Raw genomic sequence first — 27840 nt, 5'->3', positions numbered from 1 at the left:
TTGTCATATTAGTAGGGACTTTCTTTTATGATTCTATTTGAGACAGCCTTTTTGTGTTAAGCAAATCATAGATATATTCAGTTCTAACACCGGAAAGGCAATCCCAAATATAAATCCTTAGGGTGGGAATTCAGTATTTTCATCTTTATTATATATCATGTAATAGATTACAAAATGGAAACAGATAAAAATATTTTATGATAATATTTTATAATACAATAATTTTATAAATATTTATATTAATATTCACTGTAACACATACAGTAATCAATATTCTGAAAGGCATCTATTTTATAAAAGAAATCCATTAGCATTTATTTTATCAAGAAGTTTGGAAGACAATATGATGTATTGACAAAGAAAGCAAATGGTAGAGAACCAAAGAGAATGGTATTTTAAAATCTTCCTCAATCCTTTATCTAGAGTAGAGCAATAGTAGAATAAATTTCTGCCTTCTAATAGCATTTAGATTTTTCATTAGCTTTGATTTGTCACTGTAGTAGCTATTGCTTTTAATAAACATGCATTAGGATATCATTGAAATAAATATTATGGTATTTTGGTATTTATTTATTACAAAATAAATTAATCCTGCAATGCATCAAAATTTGCTAATAGGTAGCCCTCTACATTTCATATTTGCAATAGGGAGATCAGAGTTAGAGTAGATGGATTTTATACAACTGAAGTAATATTAAGGTTTGAAACTAATAAAGTCAATCCAAAGACTCACTGTATTTAATCACTTTTAGTACCACAAAATTGGCTGTCAGAAGTCTAATTAACTATCAAGTATTAGCTCTACTTTCTATGCTGCTCAGTTTCAAAACCTTTCATTATAACATCTGGCAAGTTTAAAAAAATCCCAAGAAAACTGCTTCTTCCTATAGCTTTACAGCATAGAGTTACAGTGAAAGAAACTGCTATCAGAACAACAAAAACATATTTAATGCTTTATTATTAAATATTAAAATGATTTTAAAATCATGTAAAAGTTACTAGTCACTTCATTTTTTGTGAGAGCACACAAGTAAGCTTAAAGAAACATTTTAGCAAATGAATGGTGGCTATGTACTAATTGCATTATTTTGTGTTGTGATTTTTCCAAAATTGCCACTAAACTCTGAGTTTTACTATTCATCTGCTTTTAAATCATGATAACTGTCCAACTTAGTCTTAGTTTTCTTGATTTTTTCCCCAAGTGCTAAAGAGCTATCTCATCAGCTAAATATAACTTAATCACCTAATATAACTACATCACCTAAATGTAACTTAAATACTTTAAGTTACAATTGAAATTCAAGAGAAGGGTATATTTCCTTATGTGTTTGCCATAATAGTGGCAGATATATGTGCTGCAATACAAAATTTTGATGATAAAATATAATACCCAGGAAGGCAAACTGAATTTTACATACTTTACAACTTTTTTTTCAGCTCATATGAGGAAAGTTACATATTTGCATATATATTAGTAGAGGCTGTATAATACCAATAATTTTTAACACTTGATAACTTCATTCTAAATGAATTACATAACTACTTGTACCTTTATTCACTGACATTTGTGCTTGTATGAATCTTTCTTTTAGATTTTCATTTTTAATTATTAAAACATAGTCCCAAAACATTACTGGAAAAATCAATTTGAATAGAAGTTGCCTCATTTTTTCAGTTTTTTAATCTATTCATCCCAATCTTGAAAAATGTCACTCAATTAAATGTGAAATAAACTGTATTTTTAAAAGAATGGAGAGTAGAAAATTATTTTTATTTGAATCACATACAAAAATATCAAAAAGATATAAAATAAAATAATAAGAGGATTATTATACAAAATGTATACCCTAAAAGATTTTGTACAATTGTAAAAAGCATTTGGTTCTGAACTTCTTGATGATTAAATGGAGGATGGAATATAATTAATATTTACAAGATTAATGGTGTCCAAAAGAGACTGAATTCAATAAAAGCAATAGGTCTTTTATGTATTTATTTGTTAGAAAGCCACATTTGCTGATGAGTTGATGTTTATATGGCCAACTAATATATTCATCTCCTTAAAGCTCAAGGCTTACTATTCTAAGACATACTCAAATTCTTGAAGAAAGGACATAGCATTTAAAGCTATATTTTAGCAACATTGATCCTGAAGGAAACTTTTTGTTGTCATTATGGTTATTGTTAATATTTTAAAATTGTTAAAATTACTTTAACATTTGCATATTGAAAAATGTGAAATTGTAATAACAAAGATTTGAATTTTGGTGGAGGAAAGTAGCAATACAAAATAGACGTTTAGGAATATTGGGGCATGGAAACAATGATGACTACAGAATAGAAAAGGAAAGTATTTTAGAGAGGTTGTTTGAATAGGTATGCTTAAGGCGACAGCCCCTGAATCAACTGAATACATTTCTGGCTCTCTCCTTCCACGATTTGGGGATTTTTGTGTGATGTGAATATTGCCATAACTGCCTCCTTTGGATTAGTATTTTCCAGGTAAGCTTTTCCTGCATTTTTTTTGTATTTTTTACTCAATTTGTATTATATTTTAAGTGCAGCTCTCAAGAACCCTTAAGGAGTTTTTATAAGTCCAATCTAAGATTATCTATCTTTTTTTTTCTGTTTCATCAATTGAGTTTTGATATAATTGAGTTCCTTTTTATCATTTTACTTTGTGCTAGTTTAAGAGTTATGAAATCTCTCGCTCTTCTTTGAGTGATTTGTTTTAAATGTTTACATGCACAACCAGCAAAACTGGATGAAAGTAACTACATAATAATTTGTTCCATTGTCCTTCTGAAGAGTGCTAGGATCTTATATCACATTAGCCCCAAATCTTTGACAGTCAACTTCCTCACTATTTTTAATGAGTTTCATCTCATTTTATCTCCCCCCGGTGCAAATTACTCATTTTTCTATTAATATTTTTACTAACGTAACTAATTTTAAATTATCAAATTTTATCAGTTTATTGCTCATCATCGCTTCTTGCAATTCACTATTCCTTCTGGGTCCATCGGTATAATTTTCTCCTATTTGTTGAAGCATATCCTTTTGTTGTTCTTTCAACATGTACAAATTGTGCTGTACATTTAATAATTTTTATGAATGTATCTTTATGAACATATTTTTCCTAAATGTATTTTTCTTAAAGAATAACTTGGATGTGTCTGGATTTTTTTTTTTTTTTTTTTTTGAGACAGAGTCTCACTGTATCACCCAGACTGGAGTGCAGTGGCGTGACCTTGGCTTACTGCAGCCTCAACCTCCTGGGCTCAAACGATTCTCTACATCTCAGCCTTCTGAGTAGCTGGGACTACAGGCACGGCCAGCACATCCAGCTAATTTTTGTACTTTTTGTAGAGATGGGTTTTTCCATATTACCCAGGGTAATCTCAAACTCTTGAGCTCAAGCGATCTCTCCACCTCAGCCTCCCAAAATACTGGTGTTACAGGTATGAGCCACCGTGTGTGGCCTGGAATTCTTATTTGATAATTATTTGTTCCTCACCACAATATATGATTTCACATGTTTTGCCATGATTTGCCATTAACTCATAAATTTGCTCTTAGTCTCTGGTTGTTCCCTGAAAACAAACTGCTTTTTCCTTTTGGTTGCTTTCAATTTACTCCCCCCACCTGCTTATTGTTTATTTCTTTGCAGTTTCAACATAATGTGCTTTGGTAGTTAGTTTAATTTTAATAATTATACTCAGAACTCACTATTATTTCCTCTGAAGGCTAGGGTTGTTAATCTGCAACTACTTTTTAAATTTTAATTCTTTTTAATTTCTAGAAGGTCTGTTTTAATTTTTTTCATATTATCATGTTTTTATATTTCTATATTTATTTTATATCTTTAATCAAATATTTTCTCTTATGACATGAATTAATATAAACATGCTTAATATTTTGTCCCTTTCTGATTTTACAAGAATATTTTGATTTCTTGATATACTAGTTTTTGAGTGGATTGAATTTGGATTTTTGAGTGGTTTGGATTATTTGTTTCCTGGTGTGGTTTGCAGTTTTGTGTGTGTGATCCTCTTCATTATGTTTATTTTGTTATTTTTGTTGTTATTTTTGGTATTGTGAGGGTTCTGTATGCACTGGCTGGTGAAAAATTCAGATGCTGCAGAAATTGCATTTGTTTCTCTCACAGCCTTAGGATTTGTAACTGATTTCCACCAATGTTTTGTTAAATTATGAGCTTGAATTTTTTTACACTGTGAAAGTAATATAAATTAAAACCTCACCACCAATGTGGAAAAGACTTGGAATTTTATATCCTTTCATGGTAATTATTTTTTAAACCAGTATCTGGATACACTTGCAATTTTATGTTTATTTTGGTTAGTTGCTGGACTTTCTTATTTAATTAAAGAAGGAGCTCTTCAGGAATCCAAGCTTTAAAGAATTCCCAAATCTAGTTCCCATTTTCTTTGTATCACCCAAGAGAACATGTAATGCCCCCGGATACATACTAAAATTGCCAGATCCTAGCCTATGGTTTAGTATTTTTTTAAGTTATTTTGTTGTTGTTGGATGTTTATTAATATTTTCTAATTATAATTTTTCTGGATATGGGACAGACATTATTGAAGGATAAATGTATTATCATGTAAATATGATATGAAGCATATTAGTTATACAAAAGAAAAAGTAATTGAAGACCTTTTATTTTTTAAAACTTTTTAGGGATATATTATTCTTTTTAATTGTTATGGATTCTGGGGGTACATGTGCAGGTTATTACATGGATGTACTGTGTAATGCTGGGGCTTAGCATCTAGTGAACCCATCGCTCAAGTAGTGACCATAGTACTAAATAGTTTTTCCAGTCCTTCCCCCGCTTCCCTCCCTTCTTGCTTTTGGAGTCCCCACTGTCTATTGTTTCCATCTTTAGGTCCATGTGTACTCTTTGTTTAGCTCCCACTTGTAAGGAAGAATATGTGGTATTTGATTTTCTGTTTCTGTGTTACTTCACTTAGAATAATGGCCTCCAGCTGTATCCATGTTGTGGCAAAGGACATGATTTCATTCTTTCTTATGGCTGTATAGTCTTACATGGTGTACATGTACTACATTTTACAAAAGACATTTGAAAACAGTAGTCAGCATGTAAGCACAAGTTTACTTGGTTAAAGAGAAAAATGTGACTATCTAAAATGAGAATTCACTTTTGAAGAAAGAATTTCTTAAAAAGACTGTGTAACATCATTATATGGTCCCTAAATATGTAAGACTTTCATATTCAAATCCTCTACCATAGCCTTTTATGCTACAATTTTTATAGCTTCATGCTAATATTACCTCTAGTAATATAGTTTATAATGTTGCTAAGAATTATAAATGTCCTAATATGACTTAATCATTCTATATTTGAAAATAAGAATTAAGTATATATTTATATTATAGTAGGATCAACATGGTACAAAAATCACATATAAAACATTACAATAGAATATTAATCTTCCTGAAATTCTTTATGATCTAGTACATCTGCAAAATTAGGCATTTAAAAAATGCTGATTTTTAATCCTTCAACTCTGTATCTAAAAAGTTATTTTTAGATATAAAACAATCTTGCTATTATAATACTAATGGACTGCTACTACTGCTCAAGCTCAAGAAATAAACATATTTATAGTTTTAAAACTTATTTTCATTGTCTTCTTAGCCTTCCCAATTTGCATGAACCTTGTGCATATTTTATTAGCACTGAATTACCTTTTATTCTTTTTCCTTTCAACACTTAGAAATATGTGAAAAATTTATTTCTTTCATAAATCCTCTTGAAACAAAATAAAATTTTGAAACAGACTGATATTTAGAAGGTCTAATACCTTAACGTCATTAGACTGTGGCCAATGGTAATATTGGTAATTAAGCACTGCCCTGTCACCTTCACTCACGAGAGGAGGAAAAGCTGTTGGCAAAATCATCATCAGTAAGCTCTTAGAGGTTCTACTGAACACAGGCAGGCTTGTCACAAATTTAAACTTTTTCATTTTAAAGTTATAAAGTCTAGTCAATATTTTTCTTGCCGCAGAGGAAGAAAAGGATTTTCTACAGCTATAATAAAGGGCATTTTAGATTTCCATAGGGCAATGACCTTGTTTTATAAACAATGTGACTAACTTCTTTGCAGCCAGATAGTTAAGGTTTTATGGAGATGGCAGTAAGGACTGACTTGTTGCTTAAATCAGATTACAACTGGCCCTCAGAATAGGCAGGCTCCACATCTGTGGATTCAAGCAGCCACGGACCAAAAAATTTGAAAAAAAATTAAAATAGCAATATAACAATAAAAATACTGATAAAATAAATATAGTATACCAACTATTTTATAGCATTTACATTGTATTAGGCATTATGAATAATCTAGGGATTACTTAAACTATACAAGAGGATGTGTGTATATTACTTGGAACTACTGCACCATTTTCCATAAGGGTCTTGAGCATCTGCGGATTTTGGTACCCTCCAGGGTCCTGGAACCAATACTCTACAGATATAAAAGGAAGTCATCAAGCTGAGCATCCTAAAAATCTAATATGTATTGTATTAATCACACAAGAATAGAGCCAGAAGCCAGGGTACTAATGTTTCCTTGAGCTCCATTAAATTCACACATTTCTGAGAACTGAAAAATAATGCTTCAAGGTGAATGCAGGGACATATGTACTCTTTGGAAGAAAGCTCTGGTGATAGAGAACAGTCTCATGAATTCTAGTGATAACAACAACAAAAACTTCCCTTAAGTACATCTCTATGGAAAGGAATCTTTATAGAAAAGAGTGACAACAACATTTACCCAAAGAATCCTTGGACGTGGCCATGCTGTGATGAAAGAGCAAAGTGGCACCTGAGAGTTTTGAGTTGCGAGGGATAAAGAGTATATGAGAGAAGCAGTGCTGTAGTAGCAACAGGTATGAGGAAACAATACCCCTGGCTAGAAATATGCCTGGGGAAAGGAGGCAGAATTAAAATAGAACATATGATGAATATTTTAAAATAGTGAAAAATTAATGAACAGATCAAATAGTTAAAGGGTTTCCCCAAAAATTCTGTATTTTGCATTAAAATGATAGTGCTTTAATGTGAAATGTAAAGATCAGATTAAATAGATGGCTTTTAGGCATTGTTGAATGATTTTCTGGGTAGGCGAATTATCAGAATACAGTATTAGGTTCCAAGCAATTGTATATGGAACTGATTTATTAGAGAGAAAGCAACGTATGTAAGCATAAGAATGAACTCGCAGAATCAAAACTAGACAAATACTCTGGTAATAGTCAATCTTACAGTCTTTTCTGCTTGTCTTACTAGATATTATATATGAATATTATTTCAGCGAAAGTTTTAACTTTTTATTCTGTTATAGAGAATATAAAGGTCAGCTGATCACAGGACATTGTTTCAGCTACTCTGAGTGTCACTGAAAGCTCAGGAAACGGGATTCTTCAGTGGCTAATTATTCAGGTTTTGTAATTCCAAGGGCTTGGGTTTGAAACCTGGTTCTACTAATTGCTAGTTATACATCCTAGGATAAACATTGTATTTGAGCTATAGTTTTCTGACATCTAAAACTGAGATGCTAACATGTTTCAGAAAATGGTTTTAAGGATATTTTACACATAAACAAAAAAGAACTGTACTGGCACATAGCAGATACTGAATAAATTGTAATAATTGAATGCTCATATAATATCCCACCCAAATGCTTAGAACAGATGTGTATAGAATTTTGAAATTTTCATACTGTAAAAAATCAATATGATTTGTGTATCATATAATGCATACAACTACATGTATACCCTGTAAAAAAATTTATAATTCTGCAGCACACCACTCTGCAATTAAAAACAGTAGTCCTTTTGAAGCTAAATGCTAAATTGAGTTAAAATCATAAACTAATTTACATTATTTCACAGTATCCTTTTCTTTATCTAATGAGATTTTCACAAGTATTTGCAAGTCCCCGGCAACAACAACAACAACAAAACAAAGACCTTTCAATTATCAGAGGTTTTTGGGTTTTGTGATTATAAGTCAGTATTTTAAAGGACATTGAAATTCTAAGGTTTAAGAACTTTCCAATCATTTCTTGTCCAGAGTAGAGGGTTTGCACAAAGTATATAAAGGGATTTTGAGTACTGTTTTTTGTTTTAATGGTTTCTGCATCCCTGTTCTCAAAATATTAAGGCAATGGGCAAGAAGTTGATGACTCCAAGAAAATCATTGTCCAGGCTGTGCGCGGTGGCTCACGCCTGTAATCCCAGGCCTTTGGGAGGCCGAGGCAGGTGGATCACAAGGTCAGGGGATCGAGACCATCCTGGCTAACATGGTGAAACCCCATCTCTACTAAAAAATACAAAAAAAATTAGCCATGCATGGTGGCGGGCGCCTGTAGTCCCAGCTACTCGGGAGGCTGAGGCAGGAGAATGGCGTGAACCTGGGAGGCAGAGCTTGCAGTGAGCTGAGATCACACCACTGCACTCCAGCGTGGGCGACAGAGTGAGACTCCATCTCAAAAAAAAAGAATAAAGGAAAAAAAGAAAATCATTGTCCATTATTCTGTTCTCAGTATGTGTAAAACCTGGGAGATGGTGCCTGAGTTCTCTTTTCCAGCCCAAAAATGTGCTGTGGGAAGAAGATAAGAGAGTTGGCCATAAAAATAGGTTTTCCATCTTTTTACTTTACATATGTCATCAAGCTGAGCATCCTAAAAATCTAACTAGATTACAAGACTGATTATGTTTCTAATGTACATTATTTAAGATGACTACTGGAGGGACATCTTTCCCCTAATTTCTCCTTGGAATACTAGATCCAAATATCTAGGTGACAGCTGAGTATTAGTATCTGGATGTCACCACAGGCATTTCACTAATATGAAAGATAAGGTCATCACCTTAACTTCTCACAACTAAACTTGTTATATTTTTTTCTCGTCACCAAATATCTTATTTATTGTTCAGTGGTGCCACCAAACACCATTTCTTTTATTTCTGACCAATTTCCCCCTTCTATTAAATTAATAATTAGACCTATTGAATCAGTGTCCTTTATGTCTTTGAAATGCATCCCCTCTTCTCCATCTTTACACCCATTTATCTTAGATCAGGTTCTTATTCTTTCTCTCTCATACAGCTTGTTAATATCCCTGTCTTAATCACACACACTTCAAACCATCTCCAAATTCTTGTGTGTGGTCTTTCTGCAATACATAATCCTGCCACTCTTCTACCTAAAATCGTGCCAGGCCATGACATTACCAAAACGATAAAACTCTGGAAGGCTAAGAAGCTTCCATCTCCCTGTTCAGTGTTTTCCATGATACTCACAGGCGATATGAGTATTTTATATTTCATTGGTCCTGAACTATCTGCCATTCCATGAGTAGGGCATCCTTTTTCTACATTTTTGCTATTTATTCTATCTACTTATTCTGGAGCTTCATTTTGTGCACTTGGTGGGTCCTATATTCTTGTAAAACTTACCTAAGGTGTCACTCATTCTAGTTTTCTCCCATTCACCATAATGTGATCTCTGTCTGTCTGTGTATGCATATTATACATGTAATGTAACATGTATACATATTATATGCATGTAAGTTCCACTTAACAATGTATTCTAATTATTAATAACTATTTATACATCTCTGCCAATCAAAATGTTGAGTCTGCTGGAGACAAGATACAATTCTTGTATGATATCTGTCCTAGCATAAACTAAGAAGAATCAGGCCTCATCCAGCCCATAATGGTGGGAATGCCTGAGGCAGCAAGGGTAGGTGAGACCAAAAACAAATGTGAATGAAGCCCAGGGCTTTGTCTGGAAGTAACTGGGAAAAATTCTGGACCAAAAAACAAGTATTCTGGCAAAAGATTGAGGGAGATCCTACATTGCAAATGTAATGACGCTCAAAGGATACATTATATGGCAGTTGTTTAAAATACAGATGGTGTTTTTTGAAGCACAACCAAAAAAAACTTACTTGTCAGGTACCCAGGTTAGTTTACACTGACCAGGAAGTTTATTAGAGATTAGGATGAAGAAAAGAATATAGCCAAGTGAAGTCAAATGCAATTGCTGAAATCTTTCTAGAGGTAGTTTGACTGGTTGCTGGAGAGAAAACTGAATACAGTCATGCAGAACAGAAGAGGAGATGCTAAATGGAAAACAAGATGGAAAAAAGAACACAACAGAGGGAGATGATGAATTTATGCCAGGTCTCTTTAAGGCACAGGATTGATTCTAATCCATGGACTTCAGCCAAGAGAAATTTGTTGTGTTATTGTTGTGGTTTCAAGAATAAAATCTTAGGCATCTGTATTTACAGTGTGTAATGTTTTGTATTTTTTAAGCTGCCAACAATGTGAGTTCTACTAAAAAATACAGATGGTTAAAATCTCATGCACAGAAAGTGGTCTTTTTGTTATTGTATGTGCTCTGTATCTGATTCTTTATGTTTACTTTCTCCTATGTTTTCCATCTCCTGACAAATACTGCTCCTCTCGTATTTGGTCATTTACATAGAATCCTATGTAAAACTCATTACATTATTTTTCATGTGTTAAATTTGTTCTATTTTCACTGTATACCAATTTTTGAGTTCCATTTTCTTGAGCATATATGACAAAACTGTGTCACAGAACTTTTGGAAATTATTGAATGTAGATTTTATAAGGTAAAGAAAAAAATAACTATAATCATACCAGTCTGCATTTGAATCGTAGCTAGATTAATCAAAATTTTATATGTACTATAGTGTTTTATTTCAAAATGAAAACACTCCTTTTTCATAACGTAAGTCCAAGATTAAATATACTCAAAAGGAGAATATGGCATATATGTACATATAGTACAGAGGCAGTACATTATTTGTTAGGCAGAATTGTTTAATGAATTTTAAAAAGTGATTTTAATAATTAGAAATCAACAGACTAAACATTAGAAATAGCTCAAAACACTTTTAATGTCTTCTAAGTTATTGTGTGTTTTTTTCCTTTATGTTGTCCAACAAGAAGTCATACACTTTTGTAGTGCAATATTTTGAAGACAGCATTTTTTACCTAATTATGATTCAAACTGTGATAGTCTGAAAAGAATGTTGTAGCAATTTACATTTGCATACTGCACAAAGTATATTTAACATGTTATAGACAATGAAAAATTAATAGTTTATTTTCATTATTAAAGCTACTGACCAAACAAGGAAAGCTATAATTAATCTAATCATTACTTATTTTAAAAAATTCTCTTAGTATGGAGAAAATTGAAACATCTGTGTTCCAAATAGATGCATTTAATGTCTTGACCACTTTAGCATGGGATAATATAAAATGTCTGTTAATTAAAATTTCACCAGTGATATGTGTTAACATCCTTTATTTTAAATCTCATGGTTAAGTAAAATCTCTAACAAGAGTTTTGCAGAAATATACTTTATATATTGAAATCAGTAAGATATATGTGCATATATATTATAGCTTACATCTGTATTTTATGTTCATTATCAGGCCGAGGGCAGTGGCTCACCATTGTAATCCCAGCACTTTGGGAGGCTAAGGTGGGTGGATCATTTGGGGTCAGGAGTTCGAGAGCAGCCTGGCCAACATGGTGAAACCCCGTCTCTACTAAAAATACAAAAATTATCTGGGCATGGTGGTGGGTGCCTGTAGTCCCAGCAACTTGGGAGGCTGAGGCAGGAGAATCACTTAAGCCTGTGAAGAGGAGGTTGCAGTGAGCTGAGATCGCACCACTGAACTCTAGCCAGGGCATCAGAGAGTGACTCTGTCTCAAAAATAAAATAAAATATAATAAAATAAATAAAATGCATTGATTATCAAAATATATTCACTTTATTTAGGCTATTGACTAAATATGCTTAAGAATCAGCTTGAGGTACCCTCAAAGATTGTCTCAAATCCACATTTTATGTCTACTGGTCAGCCTGGAGCCCTTCCAAATACTTCTGCATATTCCAAATGCACATTTTTCTGGTTTTATTTCTCTTTGTGCACTAGAATTTTTTGTTTACCATATTTCATTGTTTCTTTCTCTCAATTTTGGCATGTACCAAATCTGGACACTCAGTGCCTTCTGTTTATTTGTACCAACTCCTCTGGTCTGCCCCCAACAATAAATTACAACAAAGTGTCACTGGGATTAACCATGAATGATCACCAATAGCAGTATTATTTACAATAGCCAAAAAGTGGAAACAACCAAAATTCATATCTACTAGTGAATAAATAAAATGTGGTATATCTGTAAAATGGCATAATATTCAACAATATAAGGGAATTAGGTAGTGATTCATGGTACAACACGATTGAATTTCAGAAACATTGTTCCAAGTGAAAGAAGCTAGGCACAAAGCACCACAAATTTTAACACTCAATTTATATAAAATGTCTAGAATAGGAAAATCTCTAGAGATGGAAATTAGATGAGTAGTTGCCTAATACTAGTTGGAGGGGAGAGGGAATAGGTGATGATAACAAGAGGATATGTTTGGGTATTTTTGGTGATGAAATTATTCTAATATTGATTGTGGTGATAGTTTTATAATTGCAAATATACTGAAAAATATTGGTTGTAAACTTAACTGCCGGAATTGTGTAGTATGTGAGTTACATATAAATAAAGATGTTATAAAATGAAACCGTCAACATTTGAATAGCCTTTTTGTTGACAGCCATCCCGACAGAGGTTTGTTTGAAGAAATGGTGGTCCAAATATTATGTACAGATGTAAAAATGAAAATGCAGAATCTCAATTCTTAGTATGATATATTCATCCAGTCTCCAAATACAGCTCTAGCCTATTTTTGGATAGCCAAAGATATCCATTAATGTCCACTGACATTTTTGTTTGTTCATTTCGTCCCTTTTATTTACCCACCAGCATTTATCTCGGGAAAGCAAGGGTATAGATTGTAGTTTTCCACTGTCATAAAATACTTCAGTAACATACTCTATTTCACCACCTTTGCTGCTTAGAAGGCAGTAGCAACTACAGAGAGTTTGAGTCTTAAAGTTTCTATTTTGATAACACATTGTCGGATCATAGGCATATGTGCATCTTAGCTTCTGAATAGAGTGGATGAGACTAAACTACAGCTAGCTGTTAACTCTGAGTTATGTGGGTAGAAGTAGAAGTTTCTCTTAATAGAGAAAGAATGTGCAGAAAGTTTACAATTAAGCATTATGTAAATTACCTGATCAAATTGTGTTTGATGGGATTTGATACTTACTTTTACAGAAGCTTATTTTAATATTTTCTTTGCAATTTTTTTTAGCTTTAGATCCAGCTAAGGATCCATGCTTAAAGATGAAATGTAGTCGCCATAAAGTATGCATTGCTCAAGATTATCAGACTGCAGTCTGCATTAGTCACCGGAGGCTTACACACAGGTAAACATTGTTAAATTTAATCCCACTGATTGAACAGCGCTCCTTACCAGGAATAACTTCAGGGTATAAATATTTGGCAGTGCCTGCTAATCTTTTATGCAGAATTTTATTGAAAGTTACAGAAGCTTAGTTAATACAATTATGATTCACTTGGGTTAAACATTGGTATCAGTCACAATTACTACAGATTATAGAATGTGAGGCATATATTACTAAATAAAGAAGGTCTTATAAAGATGATATTTAAAATGTTATATCTAGACGTTTGTGCTTTTTCAAGCTTAAGGAAGAATTAGTTTTGTTCCCTCCACATATTTTTGTTTGTGGCTATTCAAACATCTTTATTTCCCTCAGGAGACAGAAAGTTAAAGGAGAGAAAATGATTGATGTTCATAAAAAGAGATTAAAAGTCACGAAATAGGGACTTGGGACTTGAACCCCTCAGGATGCCTTCTTTAGTGGTCACTCATGCCAGTGGAGTCCTTGTATCTGTTCCCTGGATGCTGATTCACAATTTCTAAAAAAGAAGGGAGGATTTCAAGTGTCTTATAACAACCAGCACTGCTTCTGTTAGACAGGCTCTGTTTTGGGAAGGACCAGTAATTTAGAAATAGCCTGTGTAGTCTGGTGCTGAGTCTTAAAAATTTGAACGCGCCACAATCAAACGTGAATTCATTGTTTAACCGACTGAAACAAGTGGTGTATTCGTTTCCTTTATCATTTTTAAAGTTATTTTTTGAGAATACTCTTTCTCTGAAAATGGACTTATGTATTGCTTTTAAATCAAATGAACAAAGAAAATTTTGCTATTTGTGTATGCTCAGAGAAAAATTGGATTTTTGGCTTTAGTGTACTTGCATATAAATTCTATTACTCAAACACACCAACAGTAAGAGAATAAGAATAAGAATATTGGAAAATAAGAATATAAATAGCATTTCTAGGAAACAGCAAATATTTAAGTTACATTGATGTTTCTTATAATGTAAGAGGACATATACATAACACCCTGTTGTACATGCCAACAGGATTAGAAGTGTTTATTCCACAATGTTAAGTCTATAGTGGCAGATTTCTAGAACCAAGGGAGGTTGATGTAACAAAGGTATGTGGATTTGAAAATGAGTGCACTTGGGTTAGAATCATGGTATATCAATAATGTACTTGTGGAACAGAGAGAGGGAGTAGGAGAAAGAAAATAACAGTTTGGTGATATAAAGAACAAAAGACTTTGGAAATCACAATTCTGTAAAGTTAGCCTACTAGGGGAAAGCACAAATGGGTGAAGCAGTTATCAGTAACATATCCCCCATCAATCCTGACGTTGATGCTAATTTTACAGAGGGATAACAAAGCTTTGGGCCAGAAACTCGTTTTTCTATTTATTTCCTTAGGATTCTAAATTTCTTGGCATTTCTATTAATTAATCGTACAAATTTAAAAACATTAATATGTGAATTTGTGTATATTGGGGGTGAAATAAAAAAGAGAAGGGTGTCAAAAGGGATTCATATATGATCTCTCACCTAAGTTACAGAGACTAAGTCAGTTTATCTTCCCATAAAAGCAAAAACTGTTTGATCACAAGTTCTAGAGACCTTGGGAAAGATTTCCATGTGCAGACATTTAACAGCTTTGAAAAGATTCACCTGCCGCTTTGAAAAGATTCACCTGCCACTTCACCCCTGGCCCCGTGAACCCAAGTCAAAGAGCAACCAAAGACGTCGCAGTTAATATCATGTCTGTGGCAGAGACACACTCGTTTTGACACTTGCTGGACACTGACGCTAAGAGAGGTTAAAGTAACTGACTCAAGACTACAAAGCTAGAAATTTTCAGACCTTCAATTCTAATCTGTACTGATCGACCCCAGAGTCTAAGCTTTTTACCACTATGGTGTCTCGTTACTTCTCTGACTTATTAAACGACTTAACTACAGGCAAAAATCTTCCTTAACATGATAAAGACTATCAGAAACCAATAGCCAAATGTCCCTTAATATATAAAATTGAAAGATCCTTAATAGGGCACTACTGAAGCTTTGCCTTTGGTGTAGTGGTGGAGAGGGTTCAGAGGGGAGACTAACATGCTTTTAGTGGGTGAATTTCAAAATGTTTATGTAAATAGCATTTAGTCCTGTTCTATTTCTGATAGAGACTATTTATAAATTTCCATTCAATCCATGCTCTATTCAATAAATAAATCACTAGTTTCCAACAAATTGATTTTAAGATTAATATTTGATATGCTTTATTTGCCTTGAGGATGTCAGTACATAGTGATTATTTATACAACACTTAGGGAAGAGCTTTGCCAAGCAGTTTGATCAATAAAAATGGCTAATATAAATAATCTAGATCTTAGATCTGAGGATTGTGTGTATTTTGGGGATGTGGTAGAGAAAGCAGGGAAAGACGGCTTAATTGATCAATTTTTGTCCATTTGCATAGTTTAGAATACAAATTGCTACCTTGTTTCCATTTAAAGGAACGACTTATTCTTTCTTCCCTTGATCTCATAAAAGAGAAAGGAAACCTGCTGTTTCTTTCTGCAAGGGGAATACAGTTTTTCAAACACACTTTCCAGTCTCCTCTTCCCAATATATCACACTCATTTCTCCATTGCTTTAGAATTTTAACCTTCGCATCTTACAGTGCTCACAACACTTGTAATCGTTTGTCTAACATTGATCTCCTTCGACTGACTGAGCTCAGTGAAGGTGTCTTATTTACTACTGTGTACCCAGATCTTGAATTACTGCTCAGTACATGTTTTCTTTGAGGAGGTTAGTAAAACAGCTGCCATTTGTAAAATATTTAGGAAGAAAATTTTGACAAATAGTTTGATCAATTGAAATGGTCAATCTAGATAATCTAGGTTTAAAGATTATTTTCTTAGTGCTTTGCGTATATTTGTTGAAAATGAATTAAGAAGGGTATAGGCATCAGTCAACAAGTATGTTTTAAAGGCAGAATAAATGAATGCATGATTTATCAAATAAAAGGAAAAGGAGGATTTTTAAATATTTTATTTTATTTTAGGTTCCGGGATACATGTGCAGAATGTGCAGGTTTGTTATATAGGTAAAGGTGTCCCATGGTGGTTTACTGCACCTATCAGCCTATCGCCTAAGTATTAAGCCCTGCATGCATTAGCTGTCTATCTTGATGCTCTCCCTCCCCTTAACCCCCACCAACAGGCCATAGTGTGTGTTGTTCCCCTCCCTGTGTCAATGTGTTCTCATTGTTCAGCTCTCACTTATAAGTGAGAACACGTGGTGTTTGGTTTTCTGTTCCTGTGTTAGTTTGCTGGGATGATGGCTACCAGCTCCATCCATATCCCTGAAAAGAACATTGTCTTGTAAAGAAGGATATTTAAATATGAAATGAGGGATGTAACAATTGGTTTTAAGAAACTAGTAGGTCCTTCACTTGGATTTGTAAATAATTGAAATAATTAGTAAATTTCTCCTTCCTTAGTGTTTTAAGTAACAATAATTGTCCTCTGAAATCAGAAAAATAACATGGTTAGGTGAATCACAGTTTTACTCTAGTTTTGACCACCACTGCCAGTGTAGAGGATGGTGTAAACCATCCAAACATGTGACGTTCAAAGTCATATATTTGGATATTGTCTCCAAATGGCTTTTTCTGTGAAGAACTGGTCTCAAACCAGGTGATATCTTTGTTATTGTGCTAACTTTCTGTTACCATTATCATTACCAGTTAAAAGAAAATAGTAGGATGAATAATGAGAAAGAACTTTAGCTGCAGCACGTTTTTCCAATATGGTAACATAACCCATTATTTAGATGCTTTAATATGAAGTACATGATGGGTTTCCCAAGCTTTGAATGTGATCCACTTGTTATATTGTTACCCTTGGGGAAAGATCTGCAGATGCTGACAGCTGAGGGTGATTGTTTCATTGTTTTTGTATATTGTGAACAAGAAGCCCAGTGTTTTATGCTCCCTTGCTGCCTGTGCAGCTGCAGATAATTAACACTGTTTCTAGATCAGTGTTGCTGGCACCAATCGATGCTGCTGATATTAAAAGAAAAAGGTTTGGCATAATAAAACAGAGTAAGGTTGAAGAAGTTGTAGGACAAAACTAGCCATGTTAATTTCTACTTCATTTACACTGAAGGATTAAAAAAAAAAAAAAGAATCAATAAGGAAGTGCTTTTGACCTCCTAAGAAGGCATTATATAGAAAATGATGAAAGCAGTGTAAAATGCTACTTATCAAAAATAATTATCAAAAAAGTGAGTCCTAAAATTTATCTATTTGAACTATGCAATCTTGGAATTCATGGTTTATAATGACTATTTTTAAAAGAAGATCTAAATGTATTTATATGATCACTGATTGAATAGCTGTGGTGTTTGTATTTCCTTTGTTGAAATATTGAAAGCAGAAAAGATTTAATCACAAAGCATAAGTTACATAGAGTTCCACAAATGTTTGTTGAACTGAATTGAACTTATCATAATCATTTTAAAATAATGCTTCTTATACTTGAGAGACATTTAACTTCTATGGAATATGACTGTATTAATAATGTCTTCAGAGAGAATTAAATCCAGTATTTATTTCACACTTAATATATGCAAAACTCTTTACTAAATACCTTAAATTGATTTAGCTTTTACAATGATGCTAATGCTTTATACTAAGCATTATTATGCCCATAACTGAGGCTCAGAGTTTCTGGGTGTTCTGCCTGAGATTAGCTCTATAGAAGCATAATTGATAGGTATAGTTAGATAGATAGGTAGACAGATAAATGATTGATAGATAGATACAAAGTGTAGATTTCAGATTTGAAATCATGCCTATCTTGTTTATATATACATTTTTTCCATAATTATCAATTTTATGTATATGAACAGATGTTTATAGATACTTAACTTTTCATAAATTTATTTTAGTTAGGATGATGAAGGTTTGCAAAACTTTTTAAAATTAATTACATTTACAAATGGTCATTGTACTTTGGATAGTGAATTAGTATAACATTGTTTGATTCCTCTTCTTAAAACACAGATCATAACTAAACTTCATAGAGTTTCCTTTATGTCTAGAATTTGGTATCTGTATGCACACACACACACACATACATACATGCATATATGTGTATAATTCATTTAATCTTACAATAGTTGGAAGTAAGATGACTTACAGTTGTTATCCCCAATTTACCTATGATAAAAGCTGAGACAGAGAATTCACTTAATTTGTTCAATTGGTAGACTTGGACACTAAACCTGGCCATTGTCGTTCTAGAATTTGTGCTCTTATTATGTTTTATTGTCTTATGTTACTTATAAAGTATGTTATATAGATGAGACATTCTTCTAAGCATTGTAGAATAGTTACTTATCTTGCCACCACCCTATATTTTCAAAAAGAAAATTTCTCTATACCCATTGCCTAATGTACTGTTTCTCAGCATGTTTTAGCCCACATTCTTTTTTTGCTGAATATACACTTTTTAGGTTCTCCAGTTATTCTATTATCACCCTGAAGGGAGTATAATATCCCGTAGTTGAGAATTGCTTATAATCAGAAAATTCAACTACTTAGATTGTACATCTTAGTCAGTCAATGTGATTTGGTCAGGGTTTATATTAGGTGTTGTGCATTACAAAAACAGAAAGCATGTTTCTCATATATGAAAATAAGTCACAGGATTGACTTTATTTTTGAAGTACACAACACACCTTATCATTATTGGGATACATTTCCTCTCCAGTTGAAAATCAGGAACCTATTGATTAAAGTCCAAAGTCCTTCTCGTGGTCCTTTATATATAATCTGGCCGAGGTAGCTTTAGAGCCTCCTCTGTAGTTTTCTCCTAATGGCACATTGCAGCTTTCTCACAGCAGGAAATTCATTCTGTAGAGAGCCCAGAATGTATGTCAGAGCACAAGAGGCCAGAGCCAGAATGCCTGGCTTCACAGTCTAGCCCCACTGTTCTTAGCTATGTGATCTTGGACGGGTTACTCAAGCTCTGAGTGCTTCAGATTTTTCTGCTGTAAAGTAGGTATCATACAAATGGTACTTTCTGTGATGTTTTAAGGATTAATGACTTAATGTGCAAAAACAATTAGAACTATTTCATCCATGATAGGCATTATGATAGGGTTAGCTATTACTATTTTTTCCTAAACACATTGTATATTTTATGATCATGGGTGTTGGTTATGGCTATGTTTTATTTCCTCGTGAGATGTCCTGCCCGCTTGTTCTTTTGTTCTTCTGGCAGACCCCATTTCTGAGAAGGCTTTTAGCATAATGGTTAATGGTATGTAATTTGAAGCTGGACTGACTAGCTTTGAAGTCTGGCTCCATCTCCATTTCTCCAGAATGACTTTGAGCAAATTAAATTATCCCAGACTCAGTTTTCTCGTTTAAAAGGTAGAGTTGATAATTACACTACGTATCTCCCTCTGTTTTTGTGAGAATTAAAGACATAATTTGCGTAGAGCACTTTTCACAATGAAAGCACTCAATAAACATTAATTATTGAGAAAGGTCTATTCAGTCTCCCCTCCCAACCCAAGGTAGAATTAAATACTCCTGCATCTTTCTGCCCATAGCACATTAGAAATGCTTGTTAACCCATGAATATTATAGTGACTGTATATTTAATAGCTAACAGGTGAATTTTTGGGTTGCCGTAGACAAAGTATTTGAGAAAATTGATTTACTCCTGTCATGATCATAGGATATGAAATTTAAGATTACCTTATACATTAAATAAAACGAGGGGCGTGATTTTGGCAGTTGAGAAGGAAGAGAGTGGAAACAATGAGCCATCATTGTGTTATAGAAAATGTGAGACAGATGCTTAAAGAGAAATAGCATGAGGGTGGGCATACCTTTGGTGGGTTAAAGATTATTAGGGTACTTAAAATTTCAACAAATTTGCTGCCCTTAATAATTCTCTGCTTTACATCCTTTAGCATTGCCCATGTCCCCATGACCAGAGAAGAGGATCTTTAGACCAGAAGTTCCAAAATACAGGAGAAGGATTCACATGCACTAGATGCCTCAAGGGATGTCAGTTTTTTTTGAGTGAGCATAGCTAAGTCCTTGCATGTCCTGTCAGGGAGATTTTATTTCTCCACTGGGCCTAAAGACTCCTTCCGCTTAGCAGGGACCCTCCTTGCGTTTGAAGGAAGGAAATTCTGGATCTGAGTAGAGATCCTTCGCAGTTCTGTTTGCAACATATACTGGCTTTGAAGCCTGTATAACAGATTTGTAATGAATGTGCCTCCGTGTATACTTCTGAATCTTGTATACCAAGATTTCAGCTGTGAGAACAGGGGTTTAAATCGATGATCAGTAGAAGCGGGCAAATAGAGCAGCTAGCCACAAAAAGGGTGCACTATGACACAGGGAATAGATGAAGGCCAGTTGATGGTGTAATGTGAACAGTGAACAGAAGGAATTCCTTCACACATAAGCTGTTACTCTGCCATCCAATTAAGGCTTCATGAATCTTCCCTATACAAGGAAAAGAGTATGAATTGGGGGAAAAAATGTACAGCAAAGGAAGATTCAAATAGTTCCTGATTTCTGGTTCCCCAAATAGACAAGAATCTAGTATAAACCTTTGGAGAGAAAAAATTGGATATTAATGAATGTTACTTTTAAAGAAGTATTTTGGTTGGACCTTAATATCTCTTAATCAAATATCCTTAAGAGATGAAGATTAAAATGCTCAGGTTCAAAGTAAAGTTTAATCAACATTACTTAGGTTTCTGAATTGCAGGAAGGGATATATTTACAGAAATATGTAGTAGGTGCCTTTTATATAAAAGAAAAACTCTTTTTTTGTCTATGAGAAAGAGGAAACTAGCTGGCTATTAAGAATAATGATTATTCTAGTTCTTCTAATTCGGTCTATTTCTATATTGCTTTATTATTTTGAAAGAACTGAGAAAAACTATGATTGTTTATTAGCTACACAGAAAAGGGTAGAAAATATTATACAAAGGTGATGTAAGTGATAGCAATTTTAAAACCTCTTTATTTTTAAAATTTAGCTTACAAAAACAACATGTGGATAAGGTAACAACTCCATATGATAGAAAAGGGAGTACAGATCTGATTCCTTCCTCCGCACACCACTCAGTTCCACTCCTACACTTCCAGGAATTATCTACGCACACACCCACACACATTTACACAAACATACTTACCTCCAAATGGGAATATTTTAATATATATTTTTGTGCCTTGTTTTAACATAACATGTTTTGAACATTTGCAATTCAGCAAATGGATTTTATCTCATTTCTTTGAGTGGCTGTAAAGAAACTCATTGCAAGACTATCCCATAATTTACTTAACTTAATACTTTATTGATGGACATTAGGGTTAGTTCTAGTTTTTCTTATTATCATGCTTTGTACCACACTCTTCAGCATGTATCTTTATATACACGTGTGTGAACATTTTTGCCATAAATTCCTAGTAGTTGGATTGCAATGTCAAAAAGAAAATATGTTTAAATATTGACATATATTGTCAAACACCCTCCAGAGTGTGTCAATTTCTCTACTGTAAACAATATGCTGATGCCTGTTGTTTCACCCCTTTACCAGTAAAGAATACTGTTTAGATATTGGTAATTTTGAGTTTTCTACTGTCGTAGTTTATTTTTTATTTAAAATTGGTATGGGCTGAGCACTGGTGGCTCATGCCTGTATTTCCAGCACTTTGGGAGGCTGAGGCGGGCAGGTCACTTGAGGCCATGAGTGTGAGATGAGCCTCGCCAATATGGTGAAACCCTGTGTCTACTAAAAATACAAAAATTAGCAGGGTGTTGTGGCGCATGCCTGTAATCCCAGCTGCTCAGGAGGCTGAGGCACAAGAAATCACTGAGCCAGGGAGGCAAATGTTAAAGTGAGCCAAGATCATGCCATTGCACTCCAGCCTGGGTGACAGAGGGAAACTCTGTCTCAAAACATAAATAAATAAATAAATAATACAAAAACAAATAGTCACATTATCTTTTTTCAGCTTCAGGAATAAATGTATGTGTTTGTGCCTTTAATAATGGAGGGGCTATGTAGATACTGTTGGTGGTTTGATATCAGCCATTATCTCTAAGTTGTAACATGGTGAATCATGGTAAAAAATAGTGGTGAATTAAAGGAAATTGACTATACTGATAACATTTTTTGGAACTTAAGCAATTTTTTCAAAGAAGAGGATAGTTTTAGCACAAGATAAGGAGACTTAAAAAAGAGGCTCAACAGTGGAAAAGAAGTACTGGATCTTCAAGCTGTAATAAAATGTGCATAATTTATTTACTTTCACTATTATCTGGACCTATTATTTTAAAGCAATTGGTGCTTGATGGACAGGTGCTATAATGAACTTAATTAGTCCTTTATATGTTTCTGTTTTTAATAATGTCTTCATTAAATGAGTATTTCTTATTCTAAATATTTCTCTCTCTAGTTCATCAATTATATTTCTTAAAATTTTAGAGTATTTAATATTATCATTATTAATAATGTGATTTCCAGTGATCAATTGGAATGATGCTTGCTATGAATTCATTAATACATTCATTTTATTTTAATCATGACATTTTAAATATTAAATCCAAACTTGCTGTTACTGAATTTTTATTAAATAATTCAACATTTTGGGTAAATTATAGCTAAACCTCCCCCTAGTCAACTGTTGGTAAAGAGACAATTGTATTTCTGGGTAATGGACGTTAAGGGCTGGAGCATATTAATTTTTAAACTTTGCATAAAATCTTTTTTCTTGTTGCTGCCTAATGTAGATAAATAATTAGGAAATTAGTAGTCATTGCTGCTATATTTCAGCCTGAATAATCTTTCTGTTCCTTAATTCTTGCTTTATTTTACTATTTTCTTTAGATTTTTAAAAAATATTTGTAAGAACTTTTTTTTTAAATTTTTTTATTATACTTTAAGTTTTAGGGTACATGTGCACAACGTGCAGGTTAGTTACATATGTATACATGTGAGAACATTTTTAATGTTGGGTCTATCTAATGTCAAAATATGGAGCTCAATTTATTTTTTATTTATTTCTGACCTCACATTTGATTTTGAATATGTAATTTGTACTCATTGATATTCAGTTTTGGGCAGAGAGACAGCTGGCCATAGAACAAAGGATGATGTTCCTCTTTCACAGGGTAGACTTGTTTCTGGAAAGTGCTTGCCAGGCCCGGTACTAGTTTCCTGCAGCTCTTCCCACCAGCCATGACATCTTTCTGAGATCATGGGACTACTTCTTGCTTGTCAAAACAGAACAAAAGTAATGCTTATCACTTCGGAGTTCAGATGGTTAAGATATGGGTGTGACTGCTTCCCCACTCCCTTTCTACTTACAAGATGGAAGCAGATAATTCTGAGATCTAAGGGATGGTATAATCACAAGATATAATGAAATTTATTTCCAGAATCACCATAGGACTGATCATCCAAGAAATAGCCTCATTGGCCTATTATATGAAAGAAAAATAAAATTTTGTATTAAGACACCGAACTTTTTAGATGTGTGAGTAGCTATCATTATCCTGATTAATAAATCTATTTGAAATGTACTACCAAAAAAAGTAAGAATTACATTGATGGTGGAAAAATAATAGAGGCGTCTGATGGGATATTAGTAATTATCTCATCAAATTTTTCATTGGTTAAAAGCATAGGAGACTGTGTAAGTGTTTTGAAGAACTTGTCTACTGGGGACTAGCTGTAGATATGCCCTAACAATTGCACATAATTCATTTCCAAACGTAAACACTTATTTACTCTTACAGACAAAGCTGTAACACATAAGACACAAAAAATACTGGAATTTCCAGATGATCATAAAAAATTACTCTAGACTATGGGGCCTCACTAAACTTAGAGGGATTTTTCCTGTTATTAAGGCTTATATGAAACAGAATATAAATTATATTAATATAAGCCTTAGGTCCCAGATACTTAACACATAATTATTTAAGTGAGGAGTAAAGTATATTCATCTGTAGTGATATAAAGACAGCCACACAGGTCTCAGTAATAATGTGTGCAATAGAGAAACCTAGATTTTAATCATAAATATATTAATAAATAGACAACTGTGTGACTCTGGACAAGTCAGTTAACAGGCAACTAACTGTGGCAGCAAACAACGGGAGGCTTTGAAATCCAAAAGGTCTACTGGTTTAGTGACAAAATATAAACAGCTAATACATCTGTAGGGGTAGAGTACATTCTTTATCATTTTCGTAGGTTTCTTTCCTCCTGTTTTAGCATTAGGTTGACTGATATGTATCTAGGGTTTGCATGTAACTAGAATAAACTAATTTTGGATCTAGAAAATTATTTGGAGATATTTAATTCCATCCTGCATTCTAAATATAAGGTAAGGATTATCATGATTATGAAAATGATAAGGAAAAGGATTAGGTTGAGAATCATAGAAATAACAATACCTGCTTATTGATAAGAGTTTACTAAGAAATTTGTAGGTGTTTTACATGTATTAATTTATTTTGTAGTTACTATTATTTTCGTCCTTTTACAGATTAAGACAATGAAACTCAGTTGATGTGAATTGAAAAGGCTATACCAGTATTAACTGCCATAGCTAGGAGTCGAATTTAGACCTGTTCAATTTCAAAGCCTCCCATTATCTGCTGCCTATGAACTCTATTATTAGTTGCCTGTGAACTGACTTGTCCAGAGTCACACAGCTATTTATTTATTACTACATTTAAGACTAAAATCCACATATTATTACTGAGACCTATGTGGCTGTCTTGGTATCACTACAGATGAATATGCTTTATTCTCAACTAGACCATTCACATTTTCTGCTAATTGTTCTGTGTCCTGAATCAGTTTATATCTCTTTTTATAAAATACTATTGTAAAACTCTGTTTGCATTAAGCTGTATATATTGCTATCTTCCCTTCTGTTCTCAGTGGGCAAATTCAGCATTTTGTTCACAGAGAAAATAGAAAGCATCCAGTGGGGTCTTTTCTGACATTTTGCTTACTAACTTGTGCAGATATCAGTTTAATTAATACTCATGAAACACTCAGGACAGTGGCTTCTATTCTTATTGTTGCTTTTATTATTGTTACTATTATTGTTATCAACCACGACCTTCATCATCCTCTTCTATATATCCCTAATCCATCAGCTTGTGTTCTCAGCTCTAGAACCATCATTTCTTGTGTCAGTATTCCTTGCTCTAACAATTATTGTTCTGTGTAATATTTTTAATCTTTCTGTATCTGTTAGCTTATTGCTTAGCATATATGAACAAATGCAAATTTCTATATTTTTTTAAAGCAAGCATACACAAATTCCACTTCTTTTACAACATAGGAAGAGAAAATAATTCCATATCCTCTCTTTACCTTTGGTTTCCTTCTAATTCATACTGAGCAATTATGCTGCTCTTTGCAGGCAAATCTTTTAGAATAATTTTGTTTTTATTTTCTTGCCTCCCATTTGCTTTTCCACCTACCACACATTATAAAAATTTCCAACAAGTTATGTAGTCCTTCTGTAAATAGAGATTTTTACCTGATCTAACTTGTGATTACTTTATTTATTAATTTGCAATGTCTATTCAGCTAAAGCAGTGAAACTGCTTTTCCACATGGCATTGGTCACTTCTATGTTGCCAAGTTTATTGTCTAGTTTTTTGTTCTAACTTGAGATTTCTACTGCATTCATTTACTCAAAATTTGTTTATCATTGAACACACATATTGATCATCTATTGTGAGCCAGTAATGCATATAGGCACCTGGGTTATGGTGTTAGAAGGACAAAGAAAGCCTCTAATCTTGTTACTTTCATATTTTGGAGTGGAAGACAGACAATAAAGAAATCAAACAATACACAATATAATTTAAGATAGTGATCAATGACAAGGCAGATATAGAGGTGACTGAGGGAAGAGGCAGGGTGACAGAGCAGTTAAGGAAACTTTCTCATTATAGATAATGTTTGAAGAATTACTTGAGGGAAAAGAAATGAGTCATTTTCAGATATCAGGCAAGAGTGAGCCAGACACAGGGAACAGAGATTGCAAAAATCTTGTAACAGAAACGGACTTGGCATGTTCCCATAAAACAGTAAAATGGCCAGTGTGGTTATAAGAGAAGTAAGATATCAGGTCCAAAACTGCGCAGCACTCATATCTTATAGGGCTTTGAAGCTGTGTAAAGGAGGTTTTGAATTTTATTGTAAATGTAACAAGAAAATCATGGCAGGGCTTCAGTCAAGATACAAATAAGAAATGAGTTTCCTTCCCAAAGGATCACTGCATGTGCTGTGAGAAGCAACAGTGAAATTCTAGGTGCGGCTAGTCAGAGGGTGAGGGCAGTAACTCCTGGGGGAAGATTCTGGTGGTGCAATGGGGTTGGTGAGGGTACAAGTGTACAGAATGGACAGTCAAACCAAACACTCGAGAACTAATTGGATATCTCATTTTGGTGTGTGTGCATGTGTGTGTGTTGTGGAAGAAAGTTGTGAATCTGTAATAAATCATTACAAATAGCCTGGTATTTGTTGAAATGGCGACGTAAAATCACTAGATTAAAGCTGTATCACTGATATATCATCCTAGATATATTATTTTACTTCTCTTCTCGGAAATTAGAGTCCCTTCTATTGCTGCCCTAGTTTTCCCACTTCACTTGGTAATAGTGATCACAAATTGTGAGCCTGCTTTTGTGATGATACACATCGCAGGATTCAGGAATTCTTCATTCGTGTGCTGTCAAATTATAAATGGTAAGACGGCTTGGAAACACTGGGGCCTAATCCTGAGAAGGTGCAGATTTCCCAGCTAATCACCATGGACAGGCTAATGGGACACCGTGACAAGGCAATCTGTGTGATATGTGTTTCTCTTTAGCCAGAATATTTGATATCATGAGGAGTCCCATCACAATTGTATGGAATTTAAGGAGGACAGTTTCTCCAACTAAGGAAAGAGACTTTTTATAAAGTGTCTGTGTGTCAGAGTGGGGTGTGATGGGTAACACTTCAACACGCTAGCATTCTTGCTATGAGCAAAAGCTCCTGTGGAAAACATGACAAAAAAGGAATTTTTAATTACGATTTTAACTTATGATTGACATAATAATTACATACATAAAAAGAAGAAATTCTTCAACAACCAAGTGAAACATGATAAAATTTGACTTTGAGATGTTTTGCTTTCCAGCACTTTACTTTGTCTTTTAAACGTGAAGATCTATTGAAATAATAGTGTTGTAGATTTGGAAAATTTGGAAGAGTTAAGTTTGAAGTGAAATTATTTCATTTACAGTTTCTGTGATTCAAAATTTTATATATTTTGACACACTAAAAAGGCGAAAGATATGTTAAACTTTT

General features: G+C 33.5%; 1 protein-coding gene across 3 annotated transcripts in view; it reads left to right on the top strand.

Annotated features, from left to right (window-relative positions):
* The window catches only part of SPOCK3 (SPARC (osteonectin), cwcv and kazal like domains proteoglycan 3), a 511232-nt gene that overhangs the window by 251960 nt on the left and 231432 nt on the right, over window positions 1-27840 (top strand). For all 3 annotated transcript variants that reach the window (XM_054553197.1, NM_001131658.1, XM_054553196.1), the window contains 1 exon segment: window positions 13319-13433. In XM_054553197.1, coding sequence (XP_054409172.1) covers window positions 13319-13433 — 115 coding nt within the window.

The sequence above is a fragment of the Pongo abelii genome, chromosome 3 (assembly GCF_028885655.2).
Source record: "Pongo abelii isolate AG06213 chromosome 3, NHGRI_mPonAbe1-v2.0_pri, whole genome shotgun sequence".
NCBI lineage: Eukaryota > Metazoa > Chordata > Mammalia > Primates > Hominidae > Pongo > Pongo abelii.
This window is presented reverse-complemented; position numbering and strand designations above follow the sequence as displayed.